This window comes from Periophthalmus magnuspinnatus, chromosome 16 (assembly GCF_009829125.3).
Source record: "Periophthalmus magnuspinnatus isolate fPerMag1 chromosome 16, fPerMag1.2.pri, whole genome shotgun sequence".
Taxonomy (NCBI): Eukaryota; Metazoa; Chordata; class Actinopteri; order Gobiiformes; family Gobiidae; genus Periophthalmus; species Periophthalmus magnuspinnatus.
In genome coordinates this window covers 20,655,591-20,680,423 of record NC_047141.1, presented here as the reverse complement: position 1 = coordinate 20,680,423, position 24,833 = coordinate 20,655,591, and the positions used below count along the sequence as shown (strand labels likewise).

The 24,833-nt window shown below is 39.3% G+C and overlaps 1 protein-coding gene across 1 annotated transcript; it reads right to left on the bottom strand.

Moving 5' to 3' along the window:
* Window positions 1-10,808: 10,808 nt before the first annotated feature.
* LOC117383948 (basic helix-loop-helix transcription factor scleraxis-like) lies at window positions 10,809-24,489 on the bottom strand. The gene is made up of 3 exons (XM_033981197.2): window positions 23,554-24,489; window positions 23,124-23,340; window positions 10,809-11,355 (listed from the first exon to the last, which is right to left on the bottom strand). Exons 1-3 carry the CDS (start codon window positions 23,922-23,924, stop codon window positions 11,317-11,319), a joined length of 627 nt encoding a protein of 208 aa, XP_033837088.1. The 5' UTR covers window positions 23,925-24,489; the 3' UTR covers window positions 10,809-11,316.
* Window positions 24,490-24,833: the final 344 nt, after the last annotated feature.

Below are 24,833 nucleotides of genomic sequence, written 5' to 3'. Positions count from 1 at the left end.
AGACTTGCACCTTAAGATCACTCAACTCAGATTAAACTTTTTTTCTCTCTCAACTCTGACTTGCACGTTTCTGTGCTTCAGGTTTCTGGGACTCCTAGATGGACACCGCTGTATTGAATATCAAATGGAGTTCACGAACATAACATATAATCCCTCTAATCCTATGGACAGTCTCTGGTAATGGTTCCAACAGTAGCACAGTCCAGCCTCTGTACTTTGTGTCCTGGCTTTGTCATCCCAAGAACAATGGTCTGTTCAGGGGATATGCAGTAAACCATAAATTGCCCTGACGTTGATGATGTCGTCTTGACCATTTGTTTCTGGCTTGGGCCCAGATTTGGTCAAACAATATATTTTACAAATCTTTTGCACTCTGGGTTATGTTCAAGAGCCAGTCGCTGACAGCAGGGAAGAGCTGGATTCATAAGGAACACATTGTTGTTGTTATGGACTGGGGAATTCATCCAGCAGCCTACTGAGGGAGAAATGCTGAGGATCATATGCTTGAAACCAAAATGACGTTACTATACGGCTTAACGTCCACGATATCGCAAGCTTCTACGTAAACAAATGGATGCATTCAAGGACACACAGCAGAATTGGAGAAGCGGCTTGGATGAGCATTGAAATGTCTTCACTCCTACAACGATTTGTCCAGTTGACAGATTTAAACTTCGTCTTTTGCTATGGATCAGACCTGGACGACTGAGGGATTACACAGACACACAACAGGAAAGCACATCTTCCCTCTAATGTATTTACAATTTATACTGCTGTAAATAAAACATGCAAACTACTTTTCTATGTCCCACAAAATGATCTGCAGCAATTTACGATGTGTTTTCCACCGATGGGAGTGATACCGGATTCTGGGCTGTAAACGCCACTTGCACATGTTTGTTTTTATTTCATTTAGTTCAGGCTCCAACACTTTGCCTTGTGATTTAAGGAGGTTCGGGGAGGTTTTGGACTAGGACCAGCTGCAGCACAAATAACTGTTTCAACCTTAAACAGAGCCTAACCTGAATCTATGCAGGCTGAGCTCTGCATGTGTTCTGGTACAGACCTATGTTGTCAATAGAAACATAAGTTTGATAAAAGTGGCTATACTCAACTCTGCTTTATTCAGTAAAAAGCCTATAGCTAAATAATTCCAATACAAGTTTTATGGAAGTTTTCTTGTTGTGCCCATAGACCAGACACTTAGCCCACCTTCCATCCAGTATCTGTGGACACTGATAAACAGAATAGATAAGAATAGATGGAGATATAAGCAATGCATATGTAATTTCCTGTACTATGAATGTGTTATTTGATTTGATTGGAGGCATTCAGTATGACAAATGTATTTATTTATACCTGTTTATTTATTCTTTTACCTTTTTTACCTAACCTATAACAAACTGAACAGTCAATTTGTCTCCCCGTAATATTTCTCTCACATCTATTTTCTATGTACCAACAGTAGGTTAATGATGACACAGTCTGGCAAAAGACATTCACCTGTGCTTAAAAGTGACAGTGTAAAATAATCCACTATAATCCGCTGAATAGGTTATATGTATGGAGCTAATAGTTCAGGCTACGTAATGCTAAAAAATCCCACTTACATATACACTTGGGTGTGCTCCGAAAGGTCATGGAGCAGACTGCCAGCTGGTGCTGCGTGGCCCGTCACTGTCACTCATAATTCAACAGGTTAATCCTTCATCCTGTCAGCATTCATGACCGGCTTTCAGCACCAAGTACCCCATCAGCTGGTCCTTTACCCATTACCCAAACCAACCTTACCTCAGTTCTCATCACGGAGGTAAGGACTCAACTCAAATAGGTTTAAATAGATGCATGAAGCATGTCTGACTGATTAGCAGATATGTATCTCACTGGTGTGTGTGTAGATCCTGGAGTTATTTTCTGTAATACCCCCAGTTTCATTTCACTTTGGTTGGAGTCCAGGTGGTTGGTCTAATGCAGTCCAGATGGAAGTCGCACACAGCTCGGAGTGGCCAGATTTTTCCAGAAATTTTGGTTCGAACCAGGGCTTTGCTAATAAAAGCAGAGGAGATTTTCACAGTTCCGCAGACAAAACCGTGCATTTTAATCCTCCCGAGACCGCAATGTTATACGTTGTTTTTATTAAAGCCAGTGATTGACAGCTTGGGGGGAATTTTCCAGCATTAAAGAGGGGGTCTTATTGGAGAGGACAGAGCGGAGGAGAGCGAAGGGAGCTGGCGCGGTGCTACTGACTGATGCTTGGCTCTGTGTACAGCCGTGTAGCTCTTCCGCTGTTTGTCTCCCCATTAGTAGAGGTTAATAAAGTCTATGCGCTGTGTCCAAATCTCCCACTCAACCACAGTGCCATGAAAGTGGGGTTTATTAATCAACCTTTGGATTCAAGCCTCATAGATGGAGGTTTCTGTTTTACTCTTGGGGCTTAAGATACATGCAAGATTTCTATAAGAAATAAAGTAAAGTGGACAAGGTTTTCCAAATTCATCAAAAAAAAAAAAAAAGAAAAAAAAGAAAAGTGAGTTGAATGCTCATACTGCCTGTGCTTTCAATGTAGTTGATTTAATAGTAGCCTAATGACAAAATGTTATTAAGATAAGATAAGTAACAAATATTTCAAGTTTTAGTTTATGAGAAAGGTTTTCTCAATCCAAATTACAATTTGGAGGGAAAATAATAGTTCAACAACAAAACATTTTTCTGTTTTATTATCCAATTATAGTATTGTGCTTCGTAGGTATAGGCACTGTACCTTTAACATTGCAATATAGGGCCAATGCAGCCAGTTCATTTGATAACATCTTAGCTTTTTCAATAACGAGGCTCCACATGGTCATATAGGTCTTTACATTCTTGGTCAGACCCAATAAAACCGCAATAAAAGTGCCAATAAAGTGATGAACCACTTGCTTCATAGTCCACCATTTACATAAGTGCTATAACATTTATCAGTCTATATCTCCACAGTGGGCTTCTGACAGCTTGATACACGCACACAGGAGGAGTCCCACCTCGAAGCATGTGCTGTTTTCCTTCGGTTGCTAAGGTTTCGTAGGTCTCCTGTGATTGTCAGTTGCCGTCCCACTGTAGATCCTGGTTAAGTCCTGGCCCTGGTCTTTATTGCTGACACCACGGAGCTGTTACACAAAATCTCTTATGATGCTGTGTCAGATTGATTCTTTCAACACGATTTCTGCATATAACGTGTACAAAATGGAATAGATTAATTGTGGTTTCTTGTTCTTGGCAGGTCAGTTTTTATTGCATGACAGCTGAATACTATTAATTCCTATGGTTGCTGCAGTTTTTGTATTTCATGCCTGCTTCATTATGATGTTTGCTCTCAAAGTGCATCTGGCAATTGTCTGAAGCACTTAACTACCAAAATTGTACTGCTCACACCGGCTTTAAGAAGATCAATAATTTATAATGTTATTTATGAATTCCTACCAAAATCAGCACCCTGATCTCCAACTATTGTTTTATTCACTGACATTGAGCCAAGACCAAACCTGATGTCAAAATTAAAGCTTACACACATGTTTAGTTAATAACTCTTTTGGGGCTTTTTAGTTACACAACCTTTTTTCACAAATCAAAAATATGGCTAAGATATATTCAAGCATATAGATAAAGTATATTTCCTTATTGAGAATTGTTTTAACATTAATATAAATGGTTTTTCAATCCAAATCACTCAAACGATGCCATTTTGAAATTATTACTATTTCCAACTTCCTTGCTTTCTTGGGTTGGCTTCTTGGCTCCTAAAAGGGACTAAAGTCGTCTTTATAAAATGACAGAGGTATTGCCACCAGACTTTTCCATGGTTTCATAAATTGAATTAATAACAATAGGGACAGTTTGGAGACAGTTGTCCAGCTCATATCCGATACCTGGCCTGAGCGTTCTGACCACATAGTACAGAGAGGAGAGGGTGACAGAGGGAAAACAGGTGGCCAACTCATCTAAAAAAAAATATTATTCCTTCAGAATATAATTGGACATTTAAATAGGGGCTGTTATTTTAGCATAGTGCTCCACATGTGGGCACAAAGAAATTATTGAATCAATTTAAAGATTTGTCATGTTAAGTGCCTTTCTTGATATGGGTGCAACAGATTTTGTGAAAGTGTGCTACTACAGTTTGCAGCCGAGTGTGAAGCAGTTGGGATGAGAATCAGCTTCTCCAAACCCGAGGCCATGGTTCTAAACCGGAAAAAGGTGGCTTGGCCTCTTGGGGTTGGTGGAGAGTCTCTGCCTCAAGTGGAGGAGTTCAAGTATCTCGGGGTCTTGTTCACAAGTGAGAGAAGGATGGAGCGAGAGATTGACAGGTGGATTGGTGCAGTGTCTGCAGTGATGCTGTCGCTGTATCGGACTGTTAAAGAAGGAGCAGAGTCGAAAGGCAAAGCTCTCGATATACCGATCAATCTATGTTCCTACCCCCACCTATGGTCATGGGCTTTGGTAATGACCAAAAGAAGAAGATCCTGAATTCTGAATGAAGAGAATGTGTTTCCTGCACAGGGTGGTTGGATGCTCTCTTGGAGATAGAGTGAGGAGCTCGGTCACACGGGAGGAGCTCAGAGTTGAGCTCCTGTTCCTCTACATCAAGAGGAGCCAGCTGAGGTGGCTTAGGCATCTGTTCAGGATGCCTCCTGGAAGCCTCCCTGGGGATGTGCTCCGGGCATGTCCCAGGGAAGAGGTTTCTCAGCTGGCCTGGGAACAACTTATGGTCCCACCGGAGCAGGAGGAAGTGGCTGTGGTGAGGGAAGTCTGGGAGTCCCTGCTTAGACTGCTGACCTACACCAGTATACTCGGAAGAAAATGGATGGATGGTGCTACCACAAAATAAGAAAAAAAAAAAAAACCATGGCATTGAATTACATTAGGTTAATTATGGGTATTGGATTTTTTCTAGAGGTGTCCTAGACTTGTTTTGCACACCACACACAGAGACTTTCACGAGGCCTAAGTGATGAGTTCATCTTCAGGAAATGTCTTTTTAACAACCAATTAAAGCTGATCCACACTGCTAGAGTGAGGGCAAAGACTGTTAACGCAGGACAGAGAGGGGACTCTCCATCTGAGACAGAGTGAGAGAGGACAGACAGACTGAGTGGACACTAACAGACCCTAAGGGATTTGACATATTCACAGGTGTACAAGACATGTAGCTTTTAGTAGTTATGTGGTTCTCAGGTAAAGGCCTAGAGTTTTTTGGTTCTCTAGGCCTAGAGTGAAATTTCAGCAACTGCTTTATCAATATATTTCTGTCACCTTATAAAGATCTTGTACTTTTTAATTGGGTTAGAGTGTAGATCAGTCATTGAGTAGATCAGTCATTTGCTACATAGATGCCCTCACTGCCCTCCCTCTAAAAATATTACATTAATACATTCACATGTATTTGTGAATACATTTATTGGTTTCTACTTCCTGTTTATACGTGAAATTTGAAGGACTTTTTGGCCTTTGAAAAGACAGACTATACCCTGATGAAGACACTACCTGTGTCAAAATGCTCAATGGCTTGTCCCATGTAACCAATAAAGGACTTTAAAAAGAGTGGACCTTTCTTGACCACTTTTTTACTTTTATCACAGTCATGTTATTACATATTACCACAGTTATCAAGTGTTTACGACAAGCATGGTCATATTCACTGTTTTGAACCACTGAGCCTTGTCCTTGAGGAGCACCTGTTGTGTTTTAACCAAGAAAATCGCTTGAAGCGCTCTCTCCTTCTGGGTTTTTAATACATATTATTTTGATTTGTTAATTGCCATGGCAACTATGCAAATTTCTCATTACTTTAAACCTATATATAGTTATGCCACATCAAAACGTACAACTGGTGAACGTGGAGATCTGGAGATCTTTGGCACTTTCACAGGTGTGCACAGCAGGGACCTGAAGAGGAAGTAGTTTGTGCATGTCCACGTGTGTGTGTGTGTGTGTGTGTGTAGGTGTGTGTGCGTGTGTGTGTATGTAGCTGCCAAACGGGCCACCTGTCTTTCCCTCGTTGTAGTTTTAGTGTTTCCTTTCATCCGGCCCACTGCAGCACAGATCCCACTCGTAGCCTCCCGCCTGTGTGCAAGTGCGTCCCTGTAGAGTTTGTTAGACTAATGTTCCTGAAGGAGCGCTCTTTTCCTTCACATTTTATTTCTTTGTTCTTTTTGTTTTATTGAGACAGTTGGAGTGGAAGCAGGAAGTTGGCCAACGTTGCACACCAGAGACAGGTCCTGCTCCAAAGTCAACAGGAGGTCATGCATCAGCAGCGAGCAGTAGCGCTACCGATCCCACTTTAATTAATAGGCCTTATTCACCTGGGTGCCATCTGAACGTAAAAACATGGATGAGTTGGGAAAAAAAACAGGAAGTGGGGCTGTCTCCTCCACTGACTCTCACGTCGCGGCGGTTTGAGAAACGACTGCGTGTTGCGTTCAAGAGCAGGAAGTCAAACGCCGAAACAGCAGCTGTCTAAAATCAACACATAACTCATCCCTGTCCCGTAACCAGCCGACTCAGAGCTTTGAAGACAATCGTCCTAACTTATGTGAGGCATGGAGTCATAAACAACAACATGGTTGAGCAAATCATGAAAAATGGGCATAAAAAGAATAAATGTTGAATGCTCTTCTTGGAGACAGTCTCCCCTATCAGCAAAATCAGCTGGTCAGCAAAATAATGCTCTGGTGACCCTTCAACTATTTAATGCAATTAAAGTCTTCAGTAACTAATATGTAACATTAACCAACTATAAGCCTAAAATTTGTGTGTATTGCAAAGGGACAACTTATCTATGTCTCCAAACTAGAGTTCACATTTTTATTATTTAATCATAATTTCCACTTTTCTTAATTCAATTTACATAGCGCTTTTCAAGAAACCAAAATATCTTTTCAATGCGTTATTCAGTCCTTACACATTGAAGCACATGTCCTGTTCAACCACAACCAATCACTTTCTCACGCAATACATTCATACGTAAGCCTGGTCAGATGCCTTGCTCAAGAGCACAACATCAGAATTAGGCTGAGTTGGATTCATTAAAAACCTATTACCCTTAAAAGTGTATTATGTAAATTTTCTGGTAGATGGGCTCTGCCACCTGTTTGTCTATGGAGCTGTTATTGCTGTGCATTAAAAAAATGATGCATTATACATCTTCATAAAGACAAGTGATGCCACCTGGCCAAGTTACAGGTCAGATCTGTGGCGAAGCAATCCTGCTCATAGTTAAAATGCATGAGGTATTTTCCATCAACAAAAACAAACGCTAACTGAATAAATATAAGATGGGTAATACCATATTTTTTAACATTCCTGGCAAAGCAATATCATCTCATGGCCACAAGAAGTTGGCGGATCCTCTGCCAGAAAAGTTGCATAATGCACCTTTAATGCTCAAATCAGTTCCCCTCCTCTCCACTCTATCCTTATTGATGCACAGACAACAATGCCCATCTGTCAACACTTCAGTTTTTCCATAAGACATTTTTAATCATAACAAGTCTATGATCCAAGCTCCGGTTCACCTTGGTCCAACTCGCCCCCTCGCTCATGTATTCAGTCTGCTCCTCATCTGATCCGCTTTCATCAATGCAAAATACAGGAATCATTAGAGGACTAAGCTATAACACAGACCAGTCTTTTTAATATGTACGACTATGTCCATCTATTGGGGAGTATTTAGGTTTTATCGTAGTGTGTAAATGGTCATCTGTACTGCGTAGGCGTATAGGGGGAACCTGATCTGCGGCGTGTGGGAGTCAACCAGGCAGACAGACAGACAGCCTGCTAGAGAGATCAGACCAGCGCTCATTTAGGACACACAAGACACTTTTTCAAATGTACTTCTTCCTTTTATAAAACCAAACTCGGTAAGATTATCCCTGCCTCATCAGATCATAATAGAAGCCCGATCCTTTAAACAATACACGCAGTACCTTTTAAATCTTTCACCTCAGGAAGCGGGCTGCCAATGGGACTACTTACCTCCAAGTGCAGTCTGGAGAGTTTTACTTTTGTTTGAATTAAATAACCTTGAGTTAAAAAAATGTATTGTCAAAAATGTGTATCTGATTGTTTTATGAGAAATGATTTGACACAGAAATATACTTTCATTACTTGATTCAAGTTACTCAAGTAAAAATAATAGAATAAGCATAACCATTAGGCCTAGAATATGCCCTTTTTAAAGTTGAAATTGACACATATACATCGGGATAGCACGGCATAAGCGATTCTGCAGGAAGTCTTACACAACTATCTCCACTTCATTATACAGTTGTATTCGATTTCAAGTGTGATTTATAGACGTTCATTGTAGAAAGTGTTTCTCAAAAGACACACTACCTCCTGCTTTCATCACTTGAGGAGATTTTATTTCTGTATGTGTCCTCAAGTTGACAGGACCCTTAGGATGAGACAGGGTGCTAAATAAACCATACTTCATCTATAAGATATGTACCATTTCAAAAAAATGCACAAATGTTGTATCAAATGTTCAAAATATACAAAATTACAGAACTTAGAAAATCATAACTTGAAGCACAATGGAGACAATATGCATAAGGGCCCAAATCTTGTATTGTATTTGGAAAAATATAGGTCCAAAGAACAAGTTCAAATTCAAGGGTTATATGAAATTTAAAATGTAAGTAAGTATAATTATATTTTTGATTCCTTATGAAATGAGCTCTTTAATTTTCCAGGCTTCACTATCAGTCTGGACTGTGAGACTTGGTAGCTTTTGTTGGTTGTTTTTGTCCACAAAACACTTATCACATTGTAGGGAAATGCACCACAACTGGCACCTTGTGTAAAGAAACAGTTTGTTAGAGAGTTAGCACTTAAAAAATAATTGTGAAACACCAAACCAATATAAACAGCCTTCTGGTTAGTGTTCATTAAAAGAAAGTCACTCAATGGTGGAAAAATACACTTTTGTTATGTGGTTTCAAAATGGCACCACAGACTGGGTAGTGGCTGGGTCTCATAAAAGCTGAATTTAAACATGCAAACACAGTGACTGAAGCTACGGTTCAGAGCTAAACATGGACGCCAGGTGCAGAAAATGATTAATGGTGAATAGCTTTAAAATCCAGAAGTCCACACTGCTAAGTCCACAGGCAGCAGTCCACACTACTAATGACCCAACGTAGAAAGTAACTAGATAGTTTTACTCAACAATTATCTTTGAAAATTATATATTTAATGTTTTTGGCTGAGCGCAATTTGTAGGATTTTTCTATATATTTCTTTGTGTCATGGATATTATGGTAATGGTAGTAATTATTTAAAAAACAAAAAAACATCCAGAATACACACTTCTCCAATACTCAACGAAGATACAGAGAGATGTCATTGTGGACTTGGCAGGCAGAGGTTGTGCAGTAGTAACAGCATGTGCCAACAATGATAGCTGTATTTTACATGGAGCTGTACTCCCAAAGTTTTTTTGTTTTTTTTTCTTTACGTAAGGGTTTTCCAAAGAATACTGTGGGAAATATCCTGAACCATTTCTTGTGTTCAGACCTGGACCTCCACCTGACCTGAATCCCTTTCCACAAAGGAAAAGAGATGATCAGACAGATCAAGGACACAGTGAAATGGTACAAGAAAAACATGTAGAGAGGAAATAAATAGTGTAAATAAAATCATAAATCTTGGGTAAACATGTTCGGGAGATCTGGCATGGTACTTTCAGGGACACCCGGGAAAGCCATCACGGGGCAAACGCTGGCCAGTGGTGCTCCGGGGAAAAGGGAGGAAGAGAGCAGAGGAAGAGGAGCATGTGGAAAGGTAACGAGGAGGACAGTGGGGACAGCGGCCAAAGTCCAAAGACCCAAACCTGCTGATTCGATTTACAGACACTGCTCTGTCTATGGACTTTTCGGATGGTCAGAGCGTTCATCTGCCTGAGACTACATAACATTTGGATGATTGGATTGAAGTTGTAACATAATGTAAAATTATTTGTGTCTGTAATCACCTATAATTGCCAATTACAGCTTTTCAAAATGTGGTGATTAATAATAATAATAAAAAAAAGTTGAAAGAAAATACAACAAAGCATCAAAATAGTCACTGAATTGAACTAAAATATTGTATTTGCCTTATTCCAGAAGTTGTCATGGGCACCATTATTGGCATTCTCACATGGGGCTGCTGATCTTGACAGCAAATAAGTTTTACAGGGACTACAAAGCCGTTATAAAGCCTCCCAGAGAATCGGTGCAGTGTTGACTTGTGTTGGTGCCCATGAACACTCAGCGTTTCACACAAATTAACCTACTTTATGTCATATTTTAGCTGCAAAACCTTTCCCAAATTCTCCATTTAAATGAGAACCGAAAGTGTCACCACAAAAAAGCACAGTTTAGTCACAATAATGGCAAAAATGGACCCGGAAGAATAAGGTCAATAGTAAAAGAAAAAAATGAGTACATATTGAATTTACAGTGATAGGTAATGTACTAGGCTTGTCCAGAAAGAGTGAAAAAAGATGGAGAATAAATTTCTTTGGACTGACAGAAGACAAACAGAGAGAGCATACAGACAGATGTTGCACCTGTGTCCCCTCTAGTAGTATAAAGTGTGGGGGTTTATCAGTGTCCGGAGCAGGCCTGTCCTGGCAGCGGCAGCAGGACGCTTAAACTAGTGCTAGGATCTCCAGGATTCAATGGAAACTTCAGTGTTTATTGGTTAAAACTGGCTCAGGCCTTAGACCGCGGTTCAGTGTACGCTCTGCTCAAAACACCACTGACAGATGAACAAAATCTATTTCCAGATATACAAACTATTTATTGGTCATCACAAGATATTTTCCAGCTTTCAGAGATGATTATTACTAATACTGCAACCACAAATATCCCAGCATATGTTTCTGTGTCCCAGCATTTTAAGGTCTGTAGTATTAGCTGACAAAGTAAAAAGATATGTACGTTAAATAACATATTTCCATTGCATAATATTACACATAAATATACACTTATATTTCAGTTTACAATTTCATAACACACAGCTTTTGATGAATACAAATTTGTCTTTCAAATATTTGGTGTTGTCCCACAATGTGCCATATGATTAATGCCATGAACAAGTCTTTGAGCAACAAAACAGTCACAAGGCTCCCTGTTGTTGGGATGAGCATATAACGGCTGGTAAAAGTTCCCAATGCAAAAAAATAATCCGTAAAAGTATTATTTATAGTCAAGGAAAATGCTTCGGAAGTGCAGAGGAAGTCCCAGAAATGCGGTATAATTCAAACGCACTTCTTTAGGGTTTGTGTCGGAGACGTTAACTTCTGATGGCCGTCTTTCTGTCTCTGTCTTTGTTCTGCAAAAAAACAAAGAAAAAAAAATAGGTCAATAAATACTTAAAAAATAAAGGTCAACAAATACACAAAAATTACAAAAATCAACTAAAAATAGTAAAGTCCTCAAAACAATACTTTTGACAATAGTCTTCCCTTTTATTTTTCTACCACTTTGAACCCAAAAATTGTTCAACACCTATAGTTTGCTACAGAGGTAAAAATAATCAATGCAAAGCCTAGGGATAGTTCATATGGTATCAGTATTGGTCTGAAGTTTAGAATTTTATCTGATATTTTGCACCAATAAATTCTCTATGTGGCCATCTGTCTCAATTTGTGCTGTGTGTTTCAGAAAATGTAGCTGTTTACACAATCATGCCATAAATTATTTCACATCCCACAGAAGTACATTTTGTTATTCTGTTTCTTATTTTGCAAAGCACTTTGAATTACATTGTGATATACAAATAAACTCACCTTGCCTTATAATTTTTAAGTGAAATGTCTGTTTGTAAACCTTACTATAACCTACATAATAACTTCACTTTACATCAACAAGAAAAACATTGTATATTGGCTGAAAAAATAGACCAAACTTTGTTGAGACATATCGCAACAAAACCAGCATCAGTACTGGTTTAAATAGCAAAAATGGAGCAAAGTTTGTTGACCATTTGTGTAACCACATTAGCTGCAGCAGAGTTGAGTCAGCCGCAGCGCGTGATCTGCATTATCTTTGGTATCGGAGCGCGGAGGCCTTGATTTCCTGATTTTCTGGCTGGTGAGCTGGCCTCTCTATCGGGCCAGGAAAATCACATCAGATTTTCCTCTGCTCACCTCTGCTCCACTCTGCTCAAGACATACAGTGCTCCTTAGGACAACTACGAGGTCCCAGACACGCCAAAATTATTGTATTAACTTAATCATATAGATTGTCACATCAATTACCACATCAGCAAATATTTGTCTTTCAGTGGGCTGACCAGAAGAACTAAATAAGGACAAAAACTGTAGACAACACCAGGACTATCTATTATACCATGACTAATCTAGGATGAAGCTAGCGCTACTAAACCAGGTCTAAACAGGGCAGAATAGAACAAATATAATCACTATAAGAGGAAACAATAATGACCCCCCCAGTCTAAAATTCTGCCCCCTTATCTAAAAAAAATAAATAAATTAAAAGGATTATAGTTTGTTGCCCATCCACATTTAACTACTGCAGGTCTATAGGCAATAAGCAACATTTTTACTCTACAAATAATATATATTACATGATTTTAATTTAAATGATTTATGCCAGCATACTCTCCCTGGAAGCTATGCAAATTGAAACTCGACTGAGGAATTGCCTCGATACTTGATACCAATTTTGATACCCAAATGATCATTTTAAAAGTACTTAAAAGTACTGTAATTCTCAATGTGATTTTTTTTTTTTTTCAGTATCGATACTTGCTTAAATGAGTATCTAGTTTTCATACTAGTTTTAGAATCGATTAGTAACAGATTTTTGATACTTTTGACAACTCTATGACAAATTATTATCAACAAGACAAAATATAGTACGGTATCTGAAAAGTGACTTCCTGTTAAACTTCAAAGGACTCTTGGTAACTCTTGGTAACCAGCAGAGCACTGTAAGTAGGGGTTAATTCTGATCATTTTGTACTCCTACACATTTTCAATTTTGGGTCATACTTAATAGTGGTCTCTAGGCCTTTACCCCAACGCCCCCATCAGTTTTCCGCTCCTCAGCTGCACACCTGTTACACATTTCCTCCGAGCGTGGATAAGGTGTAGGTGTTCACTGGAAAAATCTGCCTGACTGACATCAACAAAAGGTGGGTAGGTGGTTGGAGGGGTATCAGGACTTAATGACGCAGTGAGATCATAGGATTTAGGAGTTGGACTTGGATTGGGTCCGGTCTTCCCACTGATGAGAGGTGAGAGAGGAGACAGAGGGGCTGTTATTGTCAATGGACGCGCCAGCTGGACCCACTGCACAGCACCATTACAAATGATTATGTTATCGGTGCAGCAGTAGTTAGCACTGCATGGGTGACGAATGCAAACAAACACTACAACATTTGTTTAAGCTTCTGGATTTCTGTAAACAGTTTGCTTAGAAAATTGTGAAAGGAAAAAAACTACTTGGCATTTCTCCTTTGGGGTTTATACCGCACATCGACTGCCTCACTACATGCAATGATTTCATTCTTGTAAAATTATACTATGAGACAGGTATTTGGTCACTTTTTGGAATAATTACATTTAAACCATCGCAAGTTATATCTTTATAATTACCATATTGATATATTGGCTAATTGATATAGGTACTTTGTAATCAGCTGTAAATTTACAATGAATTATGTTATTTTTTTATACTGGTAGATATGCAGATCATATACACCCTTTATATCAGTATCACCAACCAAAAATATATATCAGTTGGTCCATAAAATAAATACTTACACTTATTTTGCTTGCTGCACTGTATAAGGAATAAATGGCTAAGTTATAACTTGTTAATATTATAAAAAAATACAACAAAGCAGCTTCATCAGTTTAAAGAAAAAGTATTTAGAGATTTGGCGTTAAATGAGCATGAAATCAGTGACAGGCTGCCTTCACCCTGATGGCTTTAGGAAGCACAGCTGTGGATGGATGGTGTGTAACTGGTTCAGTGAAAACAGAGGAGGCCCACACTGGTAGTCAAAACAACTCCTGAAGACTAATACGGCAAGCTCACATGACATCCTCACTCTCCTCTGTCTCTCTGTCCAAACACAACCACAACAGAAACATACCGGCTCGGGCCCCAAGAAATGATTTGTCTACAATAATATGATAACCTGACAATGTTTACTTAAGATACTGTCATGATAATACCACCTTCAAACTCTTTAAAGGAATATATGCACCGGATAAGACTGCCCTTTGAATCTCTCCTCATGTTATGCCACTGAGACCAAACCAATCCAGCTGACCCAAGTAAGGAAACGCCACGGAGAAATACTATAAAAGGGTAAAACAGGTACGACTTTAAGTAGAAGTTAAAGTTCCCCAAAAAAGAATAAGATAAAAAAAAGTGATTTGAAAGTTTTAAACTCTTTTCTCATAGTCTCTAAAAAATATGTAAACTTTACACTCGTAATAAAGCATTTTCTTGTATTTCTTTCCATTTTGTTTTAGGTAACACACGTTTGTTTTGTAAAATAATTAAACAAGATTGCATGTTGATTAACTACCTTCTTCTAAGTCTTATCAATTCCAACAGTATTTTTTAATGCTGAGGCCCGGCTATGTGTGTGTGTGTGTTTTTTCAAATACATAGGCTATAACTGGATTTTCCACTCTGTATTGCTGCGTTAAGCCCTTCTGTCAAATACAAACATCTAATTTAGTCACTGGCTGTGTGAGGGGAATGACTGGTTGGAAAAAATAATTACATCTGGGTACAGTCCTGACAATCTTATAAGCAGATTGGTATTCGAGCGTGAAGTGAAAACGACTAATACCCCTTTAATTTATCAAGTCAAACCCTGACTGTAGACTTGGGTGTCTAACAGGAGCTGTAATTACTCTCATAAAGTCGTCAATCTGACTGTAGGAGATTATACACGGGTTATAAAACAGGGTAATAAATAACACTTTAGACCTATTCAGACAAAAACAGGCCTCCGTGCGTTTGTGGTTGGGTACATTTCACAGTGACGTGGTTAACTATTAGGCTTTCTAATGGCTGTGAAGACACGGATTTTCATACCTATCACACGGTACATTTCTCTACTCATTCCTTACACAAAGATCATAGTTTTCACTGGCCTCAGATAAAACCAGTCCTTACATATTGAATTAAGTGAAATAAGAGTAGACCAGTAGTAGTATCAGTAACCTACCGGTATTTAAAACAAAAAAACTGAGAGGGGCTTAATCTGTTGTTTCATTTTTGTATCTTAAGTCGCTGCAGATAAATGATTCATGTTGATTTTGCTGATACAATATTTAATTACATATATGATGCTGTTCAACTAGTGTTTCAACTATAGGCACCACTCAGTAACTCCTTAGCCTCAATGTTGAGGCTAATTGATTTCATAGTCCTTTCTCAACACAATTTAAATCACCATTTGAGCTTTTACCGTCTGTTGATGTCTTTTAGATGTGCCTTTTCTGGCTCTGTGTTTGTGTTTTCATTCGCTCAATGTTCAACCATGTCTCTAAAGACGAAATGACAACAGAATGATACTTTTGCTAATAGATTTTGTTAGTTATCTGACCCGGCTTCTTATGTTGGTGTTAAATTAGGCTTAACTGCTTCCATCTGTGCAGCAAATATGCAGACAGGTCCAAAACGCACAATGATACACACACACACACACACACCGAAAACGTGGTCAAGAATATATTTCAAGATTAGCTCACTGCGTTTTGAGTCATTGGCAAAGTTGAAAGCAGAGACACAGAGAGGTAACACTGTGTAGCACAGGGCCTGTCTGCGGCTGCATTATTATCAGTCAATGGGATTCATTTAGTTTTCATCTCTGACCTCAAACTCCATACACAAAGGTGACGTAATGCTTTTTTCCAACAGACTAATAATAACCGAATGCCTGTAGAAACCACAGTCATTAGCACACTCTTGCACACGCACCACGAGCTCTCCTAGACGTGCACGCTTCATTTCACCTCTATAAAGAGCAAGGGAAAAGTGCAGCCTCGCCAGTCACAGCCTCAAAGTGAGAAAAAGTACTGTAGTTATAATAAAACTAGGAATATTTATCACTGCTACAAAAATACGGAATACATTTGAACTGCTTAAATTGGATACAATTAATTACAACATAAAACACAACAGCACAACTAATGCCACTGCTACTAATTAAGCTGCACATTTGAATAGATATAATTTGTCCTGGGACAGTAGTATGCATTTATTTACCAGATTCTACAACCCATAAAACTAACAGTAGCCTATCACTATTACTTACCACAAGTACTGCTACTAAGTACTATTTTACTACTAATACTACAGTAAAAACATAAAAATGCTAGCACTAATATAACTATTGCTTCTATTTCTGATGCCATTTACAACAAATTACTTCTAAAATCACTTTTCTGACTTTTTCTAAAATGATTTCTGCATGTACACAACCTAAAACTACTACCTCTACCACCGCTACTTTTACTTCGACAACAAGTGCTACTGCTATTTCACACCACGACCTAAAAAGAATCAACAGAGAGTGTAGCTCCGACAGTTTCAAACCCCAACTGTCTCACGCTGAGGATAAATCGCCACGTTGATGATCCCTGTGAGTCTGTTGCTATTTCTCTGCTCCTCTGTCTCTCCTTCCTGAGTCTCACTTTCCACAACTTCCTGAACACCATTAGTCTCAAAGTGTTGAAAGCACTGTCGCGATCCAGAGCTCCTTAAACCAGAAATCATATGAGTTTTAGCCGTCTCAAAAGGAGCTGGCCAGACTATCGCAAGTGGTAAGATAAATGTATTGTAGACATTGATTTCATGCTTTGTGTGAGAAACTGCTACTACTTCTGCTATAGTCTAGTATAATGCCTTCCTCTTTGAATATACGGCTACTAATACTGGTGTAGGCCTACTACTAAGTGGTATACGGAGAAGTTCCCAAGTATTAAATAGGTAAATTCTCTCCGGCTAAAATAATCCCGGCCCAGTCTAGCTCAAGAAAGATTGTGAGATGGGTTTCCACTGCTTCTGACAAGATGAGTCAAATGAAGAGGACAAATTTCCCTATGGGGACAATAAAGTGTACCTTAACCTAGTACTAAGTCACCAGAACTAAGTACTGCTACTACTACCAGCACTGTAGCTATTATTAAATTGTAATTATGAATTACTGCTACAAATACTTGACACAGTGACCGTAATTCTTTGTACTACTAGGCCTACCACTACTACTACTTGACCTACTTCTGCTAGGACAACTACTACAAATACTACTAGGACTACTACTACACCTGGCCATGCTCTTTCTGATAGAAGTATTAATATACTGTGTCAGTTTTTAGTACTAGGTACTGGGCGTGAGTGAGTAGATGTTATACTGTGCGAGTGCAGGGAGGGAGAGGTTTCCAGACTTCTTTAACTCCCCCATCAAAGCCAAGCGTCAATGTGTTTCTAATAGCAGCAGCTGAATTAAACACTGGCCTTAGCAGAGGATAAATCATTTACAGAACAATTAGCTCATTTGTTGCTCCGCTCTGTGCTGCCAACGACTTCCAGACGCCCCGCACCAGCCAGCAACTGTTTGTACGTGTCACTGTCTCATTTATTCAAACACGCGGCGAAGGCCAAACTTTAGATTTATGCACACTACGGAGAACAGTGATACGCTCTTCCCATCTGCCATGTTGTGTCATCAATTAGGAGATTTACTTCAGTGCTACTAAATTATAAACTGTTTATAGTTTCGTTATTCTTGGAAGCTCATATTACCTCATGCCTAAAGATGACTTAACCATGTCAAAACAACATTCATTCATCATAATCAAGTAGCAATACTGTATTAACAACAAAATGTCAGTGCCGTTTTCAAATGGAGGAAGTTGGCTCATATCAGTGCTAAGTCAGGATAGCATTATCTACCTGTTTCCTAGCTGAATCAAATAAGGAAAACAATTTAACATTTTTATATGAAAAATCTTAGTTTAGCTGGGGTGAAAAGAAGGTTAATAACTGTATTTCTGGGTAAAACAAAATAGTTAACATCAGTTGTGTTTATTGCTTGAGAAATAGTAAGATTTGTTTTTTTGTTTTTTAATGGAATTTAGTGACACACAGATTGAAATCAAATAACTTCATAAAGATCAGGGCCGGTCAGGGTGAAGATAGGGGGTAGGTCAACATGTAAATCTTATGAGTGCTGAACCATACAGAATTATTTAAACATGCATGAATCACTCAAAATACAGTAATGCAGAGTAAGCTTCTGGTGAGGGAAAACCATTACAGCATGGTTAAAATCTCATAAAAGTCCATTTTGCATTATGTCCAATATAAGGTGCCAATCCCAAACCAGATAAATAAGTTGTAAACAGTTGTTGAAACTGTCAGAATCCACAAGTACTAGTGAACTGAATTGGCCCTGTTCATGTTGCAGACCAAGAGAAGCAAGCAGCATTTGCAAAGGAAGCTGTAAAATTGCTAATGTGCTGTTGGGGCGGCTAAGTAGGCAGATTTACACATCTAGAAAATGTCTAGTGTTTTTGTTTGGTTCTGAAACCTTACAAAACAAACATACTTCGTCATGATTTAGTGACGTTATAGCAGCCTTGTGGCCTTTTAAAGCTCAGAGCACACATTTTTTACCTAAATGTCAGAGTAAGGATAGAGTTTTAATAGAGGAAAATGCGGATATGCCAAATTTATCCCAAAAGTATTATAAGTAGTATGTTCCTATTGTAGCTTATGGAAAGACACCTGACAGTGGAAGTAATCAGGTTAAATGCAGGAAGTCTGCTTCAATCAAAAAGAGACAGGAGGGACTTTTTGGTAGAACTCAGATTTACAAAATGACCACTTTTTAGTTTTCTTCTTTTTTTTTTTTTTTACAAGTTTGCTATTATTACGTAGTAATAAGACATAGATATAATAATATTTAATTGCTTCATTGTTCAGCTGAAATGAACACACATGAATGACCTAAGCTGTTTCTGTCTCTCACCTTTTTCCTCCAACCTACACTAATAACATTAGACATAGTAACACAGTCAAACAATATTGTACCTGTGAAACTAAATAGCCAGAAAACAACAAAAGAAAATGAAGGCATCCTGGAATGAAATACAATGAGAGCAAAGGAAAAACAAAATACGCGATTGAATTTCATCGTAGAATGAAAAAGGATCAAAGTCATGGTTACTTCAGAATCAGCTGTGTGGCCATAATGAATAATCATTACCACCAATGCACTGTAACCTTAAATGTAATGTTGTGTGTTGTATAACATGGGATTTTACATGCCCAGAGATTATAGCCTAAAACTAGCCATATAGCTAATTCTTGCACATTTATACACATGTTTATTAAGGTACATTGGACCTAAAATATAAAAAAATATTTTAGTGTCAGGCCTCCAAAGTAAGTCAAGTTTTTTTTAAAGGAGAAATGTCTTTTAAAATCAAAATAAATGACCTAGCTGTGTTGAAACCTGACCCAATCACGCCTACTGTTCAGAAGTTCATAATTATTGGAATATGTAACGGGCCTCTCTGCTCAGAAGAAAATCACTGACATGACTGTTTGTTTTGAAATAGTTACACTGTATGCACTATAATAGTAGGAAATGAGCGCCTACTTCTCTCACTTTCTGCTCCTCATTGGAAATAACCATAATTGAGTCGGCTGGTCTAAGCAGAGCTGACAGCTGTGATGAACCTCAAGGACCAGAAAAACATACAGAGGCAGCACTCTGGACACAAAGACTCATTTTGACTTCACAATGGTTTCCTCTCTGTAATCACCCGCGCCCACTCTGCCCTTTAGCCCACTCACACTGAAGGAGAGGCACTTTTCCACAGACTGAAGAGAGAGTTCTGCCAATCACACTTAACTCTATCATCACCAGGACAAGCCTTATCAAAATTACATATGGAAAAACTTTAAACCCCACAAGTAGGAATACTATGATCCCTTACTTATACTATTAACATGGTATATCGTTCTGTTTGCCTTGGTCTGAGCAAATTACTTCCCCAGAATTAAAGCATTTTCTTTTTACTATAACTGGTGATAATTGGTAGATAAAGCAGCACATACATACAGATATATCAAGCAAATATACAATGCATACATATATTTATCAGATTGCTTGCTTTGAGTTGTGAAATACATCTCTCTCACAAAATTTCAAGACAAGACAATTTTATTATGCATTATGTGAGAATCTCAACAAAACCTCAGTATTATTTCTAGAACTTGCCACTGACAAAAAACATCAAACCGACCTATATTCAACCTGCTTCTCTTAAATCATAAAGACTCCACATGGTATCTGAAAGTACAGTAATTCAAAGCAGAGAAATATGGTGTATTGTAACAGCTCTAATGAAAACCAGTGTAACCCGCCTGGTGATAAATAAGATATTTGGTCAAAGGCGTCTGTGTTTGAGGCTTTTGACATGAGAAAAGTCTCGGGATTGTTTTCTGCCCAGCGTGCGTTTACAGGTCAAATGTAGGTGCGCAGTAGCATTTTGACAGCGCGGGATAGGGTTACACTGCGCTCACTGACAGATGCTGTGACCTCCACTGGGCTGATCGATACGGGCAAAGCACTGAGATGATGGCGACGGGGAGGAGCATGAGGATATGCTGTAGTCTATATGTTTATGGCAAAAAATATCACAGGACTCACCCTATGCCACATGCTGCACTATGTATATAGCTATGAAATCTGCAGTATGCAAAAATACACAATAAACAGGCTCAACTTGTTGTGAATAACAGAATTTAAGCTACTATAATAATAACAAAAGTATACTTTTCTCCCTCAGTGATCAAAATGTGTTTTAACAGCATAATTGTAGAAAAAATACTTGAAATCCTCTCCTCTTATTTAACTTGGGACTGGCACAAGTAGCACATCAGTTAGTATCTTTGGCTTAATGTGTAATCCAAAATAAAATACAGGCTTACACAAAGATTGTTGTTATTGCAATTGTCAATTTACTACAACACAGATAATTAAAGGGTAAATAAATATTGTTATTTTCTACCTAAATTGAGAACTCCACATGCATATATCAGTGTACACAGATACTGGAGGCAAGGTGGGTTAAGTGTCTTGCCCAAGAACACAAGTGTGCACTGGTAGGAGCTGGAATTAAACAGTCAACTTTGGGGTTTGTGGGTGAAGGCTTTACAAACTGAGCCATGGCCGCTCTCAATAGCAAGTGTACTCTAAGACTAAAAAGACAAAAAATAGTTCCAGTTTAAAGTCAGGGGAATATGGAGACAGGTGTGATGTAGTTAGGCAAAGCTGAAGGTGTTTGACTGTGGACTTTCCGTTTAGTTTTTGGGGGACTCACTGCTGAGACTATAGGGTTATCCCAGAGCGCCGGGGTCCCAGAGTTTAGACAGTGAGCTGGGTATTGGCTTTCACACACTGCTGGGGCAAATGGGGGAGTATGCCAGATGTCAGCCTTTCACCCATAAATCCTGCTAAATGGGCAGCGGCTGCTTTGGAAAGGAGGAGGAATGGAGGAACGTCACCTCTCTATCATCTTCTGGGGTGTTTGCTGAAATAGAAGCAGGAGTCCTATAAATTTGATTCAGACCCGAAGGTAGAAAAATACATTCTTGATTTCCTGTGATTTTTCATCAGGCTCATGACTTTTTCTCCTGCTCGGGGTGTTCTTGATTATGGCCGTTTCCTGAACTGAATCACTTAAAGCTGAAATCACACCAGATCAGGTCTCAGTCTATATCTCTTTTAAGGTGTAGACTGATAAGGTACTAACCAAGGAAATTGTTATAATAAATTAAAATGGGCAGTCCTGTCATTACAGTTGATTCCCGAATTATTAACAACAGCTTACACAAGTTTTGGTATATTGATTGCACTAGAAAGATCCTCTTACGACAAGACAAAACTATATATTTTTGACCACTATCTCACAGAAATAAGGACTTATGCACAACACAACATCTTAAATATAAAACCAACAGACTGCATGACACGTCAATTATTAATTAGAAACTAATAATTATTTTGTATTATTTTCCATAGCATTATTTATGTTTATTCTGATACGTCAAGCAGATACATATATTAGATTTGCAGATCTGTTGTGCAACATAAATCCTGATTTGATGCCAGTCAATCTCAGGTTCTATCTGAGGTTCCTGAAGAGTCATGATTAAAAGCTTCTCGTATTCAGTCTGACGTCAATACATTCTTGAAATTATACACATGGTTTTGGACTGCTGTCAAAGGCTCCCAGTCGTAAATCTCCCTCTCTGTTTCTCGCTGTATAAATACTCTCGTAAAATTCTGAATTTAAAATAAAGGGAGAAAAACATCTCAGTTAAGGTCAGGCTGTTTTAAGATGAGGCCCTTGCACATTTGGTCTGTTCTGTCATAAAGGGCTGCATGCTGTTTGATCTGCCTGAGCTGCAACAACAGAACAACATCCAGTGCTTTGGCCAAGTGTCCAGCAAGCCTCAGGAACCACCTTGAACTTTGGAGCCACCTGCCTGAGTAAATCTACCTCCCCAAAGTGCCATAATACACAGGCCTTCACCAAAAAGACAGACTTTAAAAGGTTTTGCTTTTAACATCCCTGAGGGCCAATCAGGTTTATAGCCTCAGTCACTGATCTTAGGTCAGCCTTTACCATAAAAATGACCCCAAACCCTCCACTCTCCCAAAAGGAACTTCACGCCATGGTACACTTACAGTTAAGTGCCCTAACTTTGACTTAGGAGACAATTAAATCATTATCCTGTTAAGATAAATTAAACAGATTAATCCTAATAAGATTTTCCAGCTGTGATCTGATTAAACCCAAATTGGCCAACATGGTTTAGGCAAATGGCAACCAATTGATTACATGTGTATAATTAAATGGTCACAGAATGTTAGGCGGTTACTAAGCGCACTCACCAAAATACTTTCTTACACACTAAGGATCTTTTTTTATTAGTGTTGGCAAATATTAAACTTTAAGTTAGTGTGCTCGAATCCATTTTTGAGGACAGTTTTTAAGTCGCTACACTTGTGGATGGTTTGGTTCTTACCATTTTGCGCTGGTTGCTGAGGCAGAAGGTGCAGATGTGTTTGGGCTGCGTAGACTGGTCTGAGCCGCGGTTTGGGGAGGAGTTGACGTGGAAAAACGGAGGTGAGGGGGCGTGGCATGGCTGTCCATCATGAAGCCCCTCCCCCAGCAGCAGCACGTTGCCCAGGTGACTTATGTAACTGCTCGCCAGACGCAGTGTCTCGATCTTTGACAGTTTCCTGGATAAGTAATACAAATGAAACAGACTTTCACTTACTTGAATCTAATACACAAATGGTATAAATGGTAAGCTGTTGTCGAAGCCAAATATGTAAAAATAATTGATTAAAAAACTTAAATCAAACTTAAATTTGGAAAATATTTGGAAGGTTTTTCTTGTGTATGTTTTGGAGATCTAATTGCAAAAACAAATTGTGTGTTTTAGTGTGTACCTGTCTGCAGGCTCAGTGGGGATGAGAGTGCGAAGAGCAGTGAAAGCAGTATTGACAGAGTTGGTGCGATCCCTCTCTCGTGCATTGGCAGCTGTCCTCTGGCGCACCTCCCCGACCCCATTTGGAGAAGACCCCGGGGGGCCCAGTCTCCCCAGCATGGCCCCCCCTCCACCTGAACACAGCTTCCTCTTCCTGTTCACCTTGATATGAAATGCAGAGGGTGACGAGGATGAGAGGCGGAAGGCAGAGTTACGCTCATCCGAACCCGAGCCCTCGCTGCCGTTCTCCTCATCGTCTTCAGACAGCAGAGCAATGTCGCCATACATGAAGCGACCTGCGGGGGGCGCTGTGCGGAGCATGGCAAATGTCATCTTCACCAGCAAATGAGAAGACTGTCAAATCCTTGTGAAATGTCCAGTTGTGACTATCTTCTGAAAATTACAGTTTGAAATGATAGTATACAGTCAAAAACTCCAAACTTGCACAAATCCCTGGGATGCTAGTTCAGTCCAGAGGATGGCTCAGTCACTATAAAGATGAGTCAGTGATCCAGCTGTTTCTTAAATAGACACTTGACATTCCAAACACTTTTTATAATCCTTTGAAAGATGCTAGTATTTCACACCGTTCAGTCCATTCACTCTTTCCTATGCCTCTCTTTACTCTGTACTATTATGACTTGAGTTGGCGCTCCTATTCTCCTGCTCCTTCACAGCTGCAGCCCCTCTTGTCTCCTTGTGTCGGCTCCACGTGTGCCTGGTGTTGGAGTGTTTCCGTCTGCCTGTGGTCTTATAGGCGGTGGGAGGACCAGGGCAGCCCGCTCCGCTCCTCCCCCTGGGCAGAGCTGGTCCCTGGGCTGCTGTCGAGAAGCAGGCCAGAGACACCGGAGGCAAGAGGCGCACCATCAGCCGCAGTTTGTTTTGGCCGCACGCTGCAGTGTTTTCAAGGGGAAATCCACCCAAACACACAGCGCTGCTTGCATCACTCTTCTCATTTAGTGTGTGGGATTGATGACTTTTGAGGACAAGGAGTCGTCTGAAACAGATAAACACAAATGTTGTAAATCCTGCGATATGTCAGTGCCTCAGAGCAGACATTACTCATTAATCACAGTGGAATACTCACAGAGAAACAGCTGCTGATACTAGACAGCACTGGACACGATAGTGTTGTATTTTTACAAATCTGTACCATTTCAAATCAAAACAGAGCTAGCACAGACACTTCATCTAAAGGGAGATAAAGGGGTCAGTAAAAGTGGTCTTCCCTTATGTCTGTAA

What these genes read in the sequence shown, in the direction of transcription:
- LOC117383948 (XM_033981197.2), bottom strand. Translation starts at nt 23,924, where the DNA reads ATGACATTTGCCATGCTCCGCACAGCGCCCCCCGCAGGTCGCTTCATG. An exon ending in CCCACTGAGCCTGCAGACAG is followed by an intron (nt 23,341 to 23,553) that starts GTACACACTAAA and finishes TTACTTATCCAG; the next exon opens with GAAACTGTCAAAGATCGAGA. An exon ending in TCAGCAACCAGCGCAAAATG is followed by an intron (nt 11,356 to 23,123) that starts GTAAGAACCAAA and finishes GTTTTTTTGCAG; the next exon opens with AACAAAGACAGAGACAGAAA.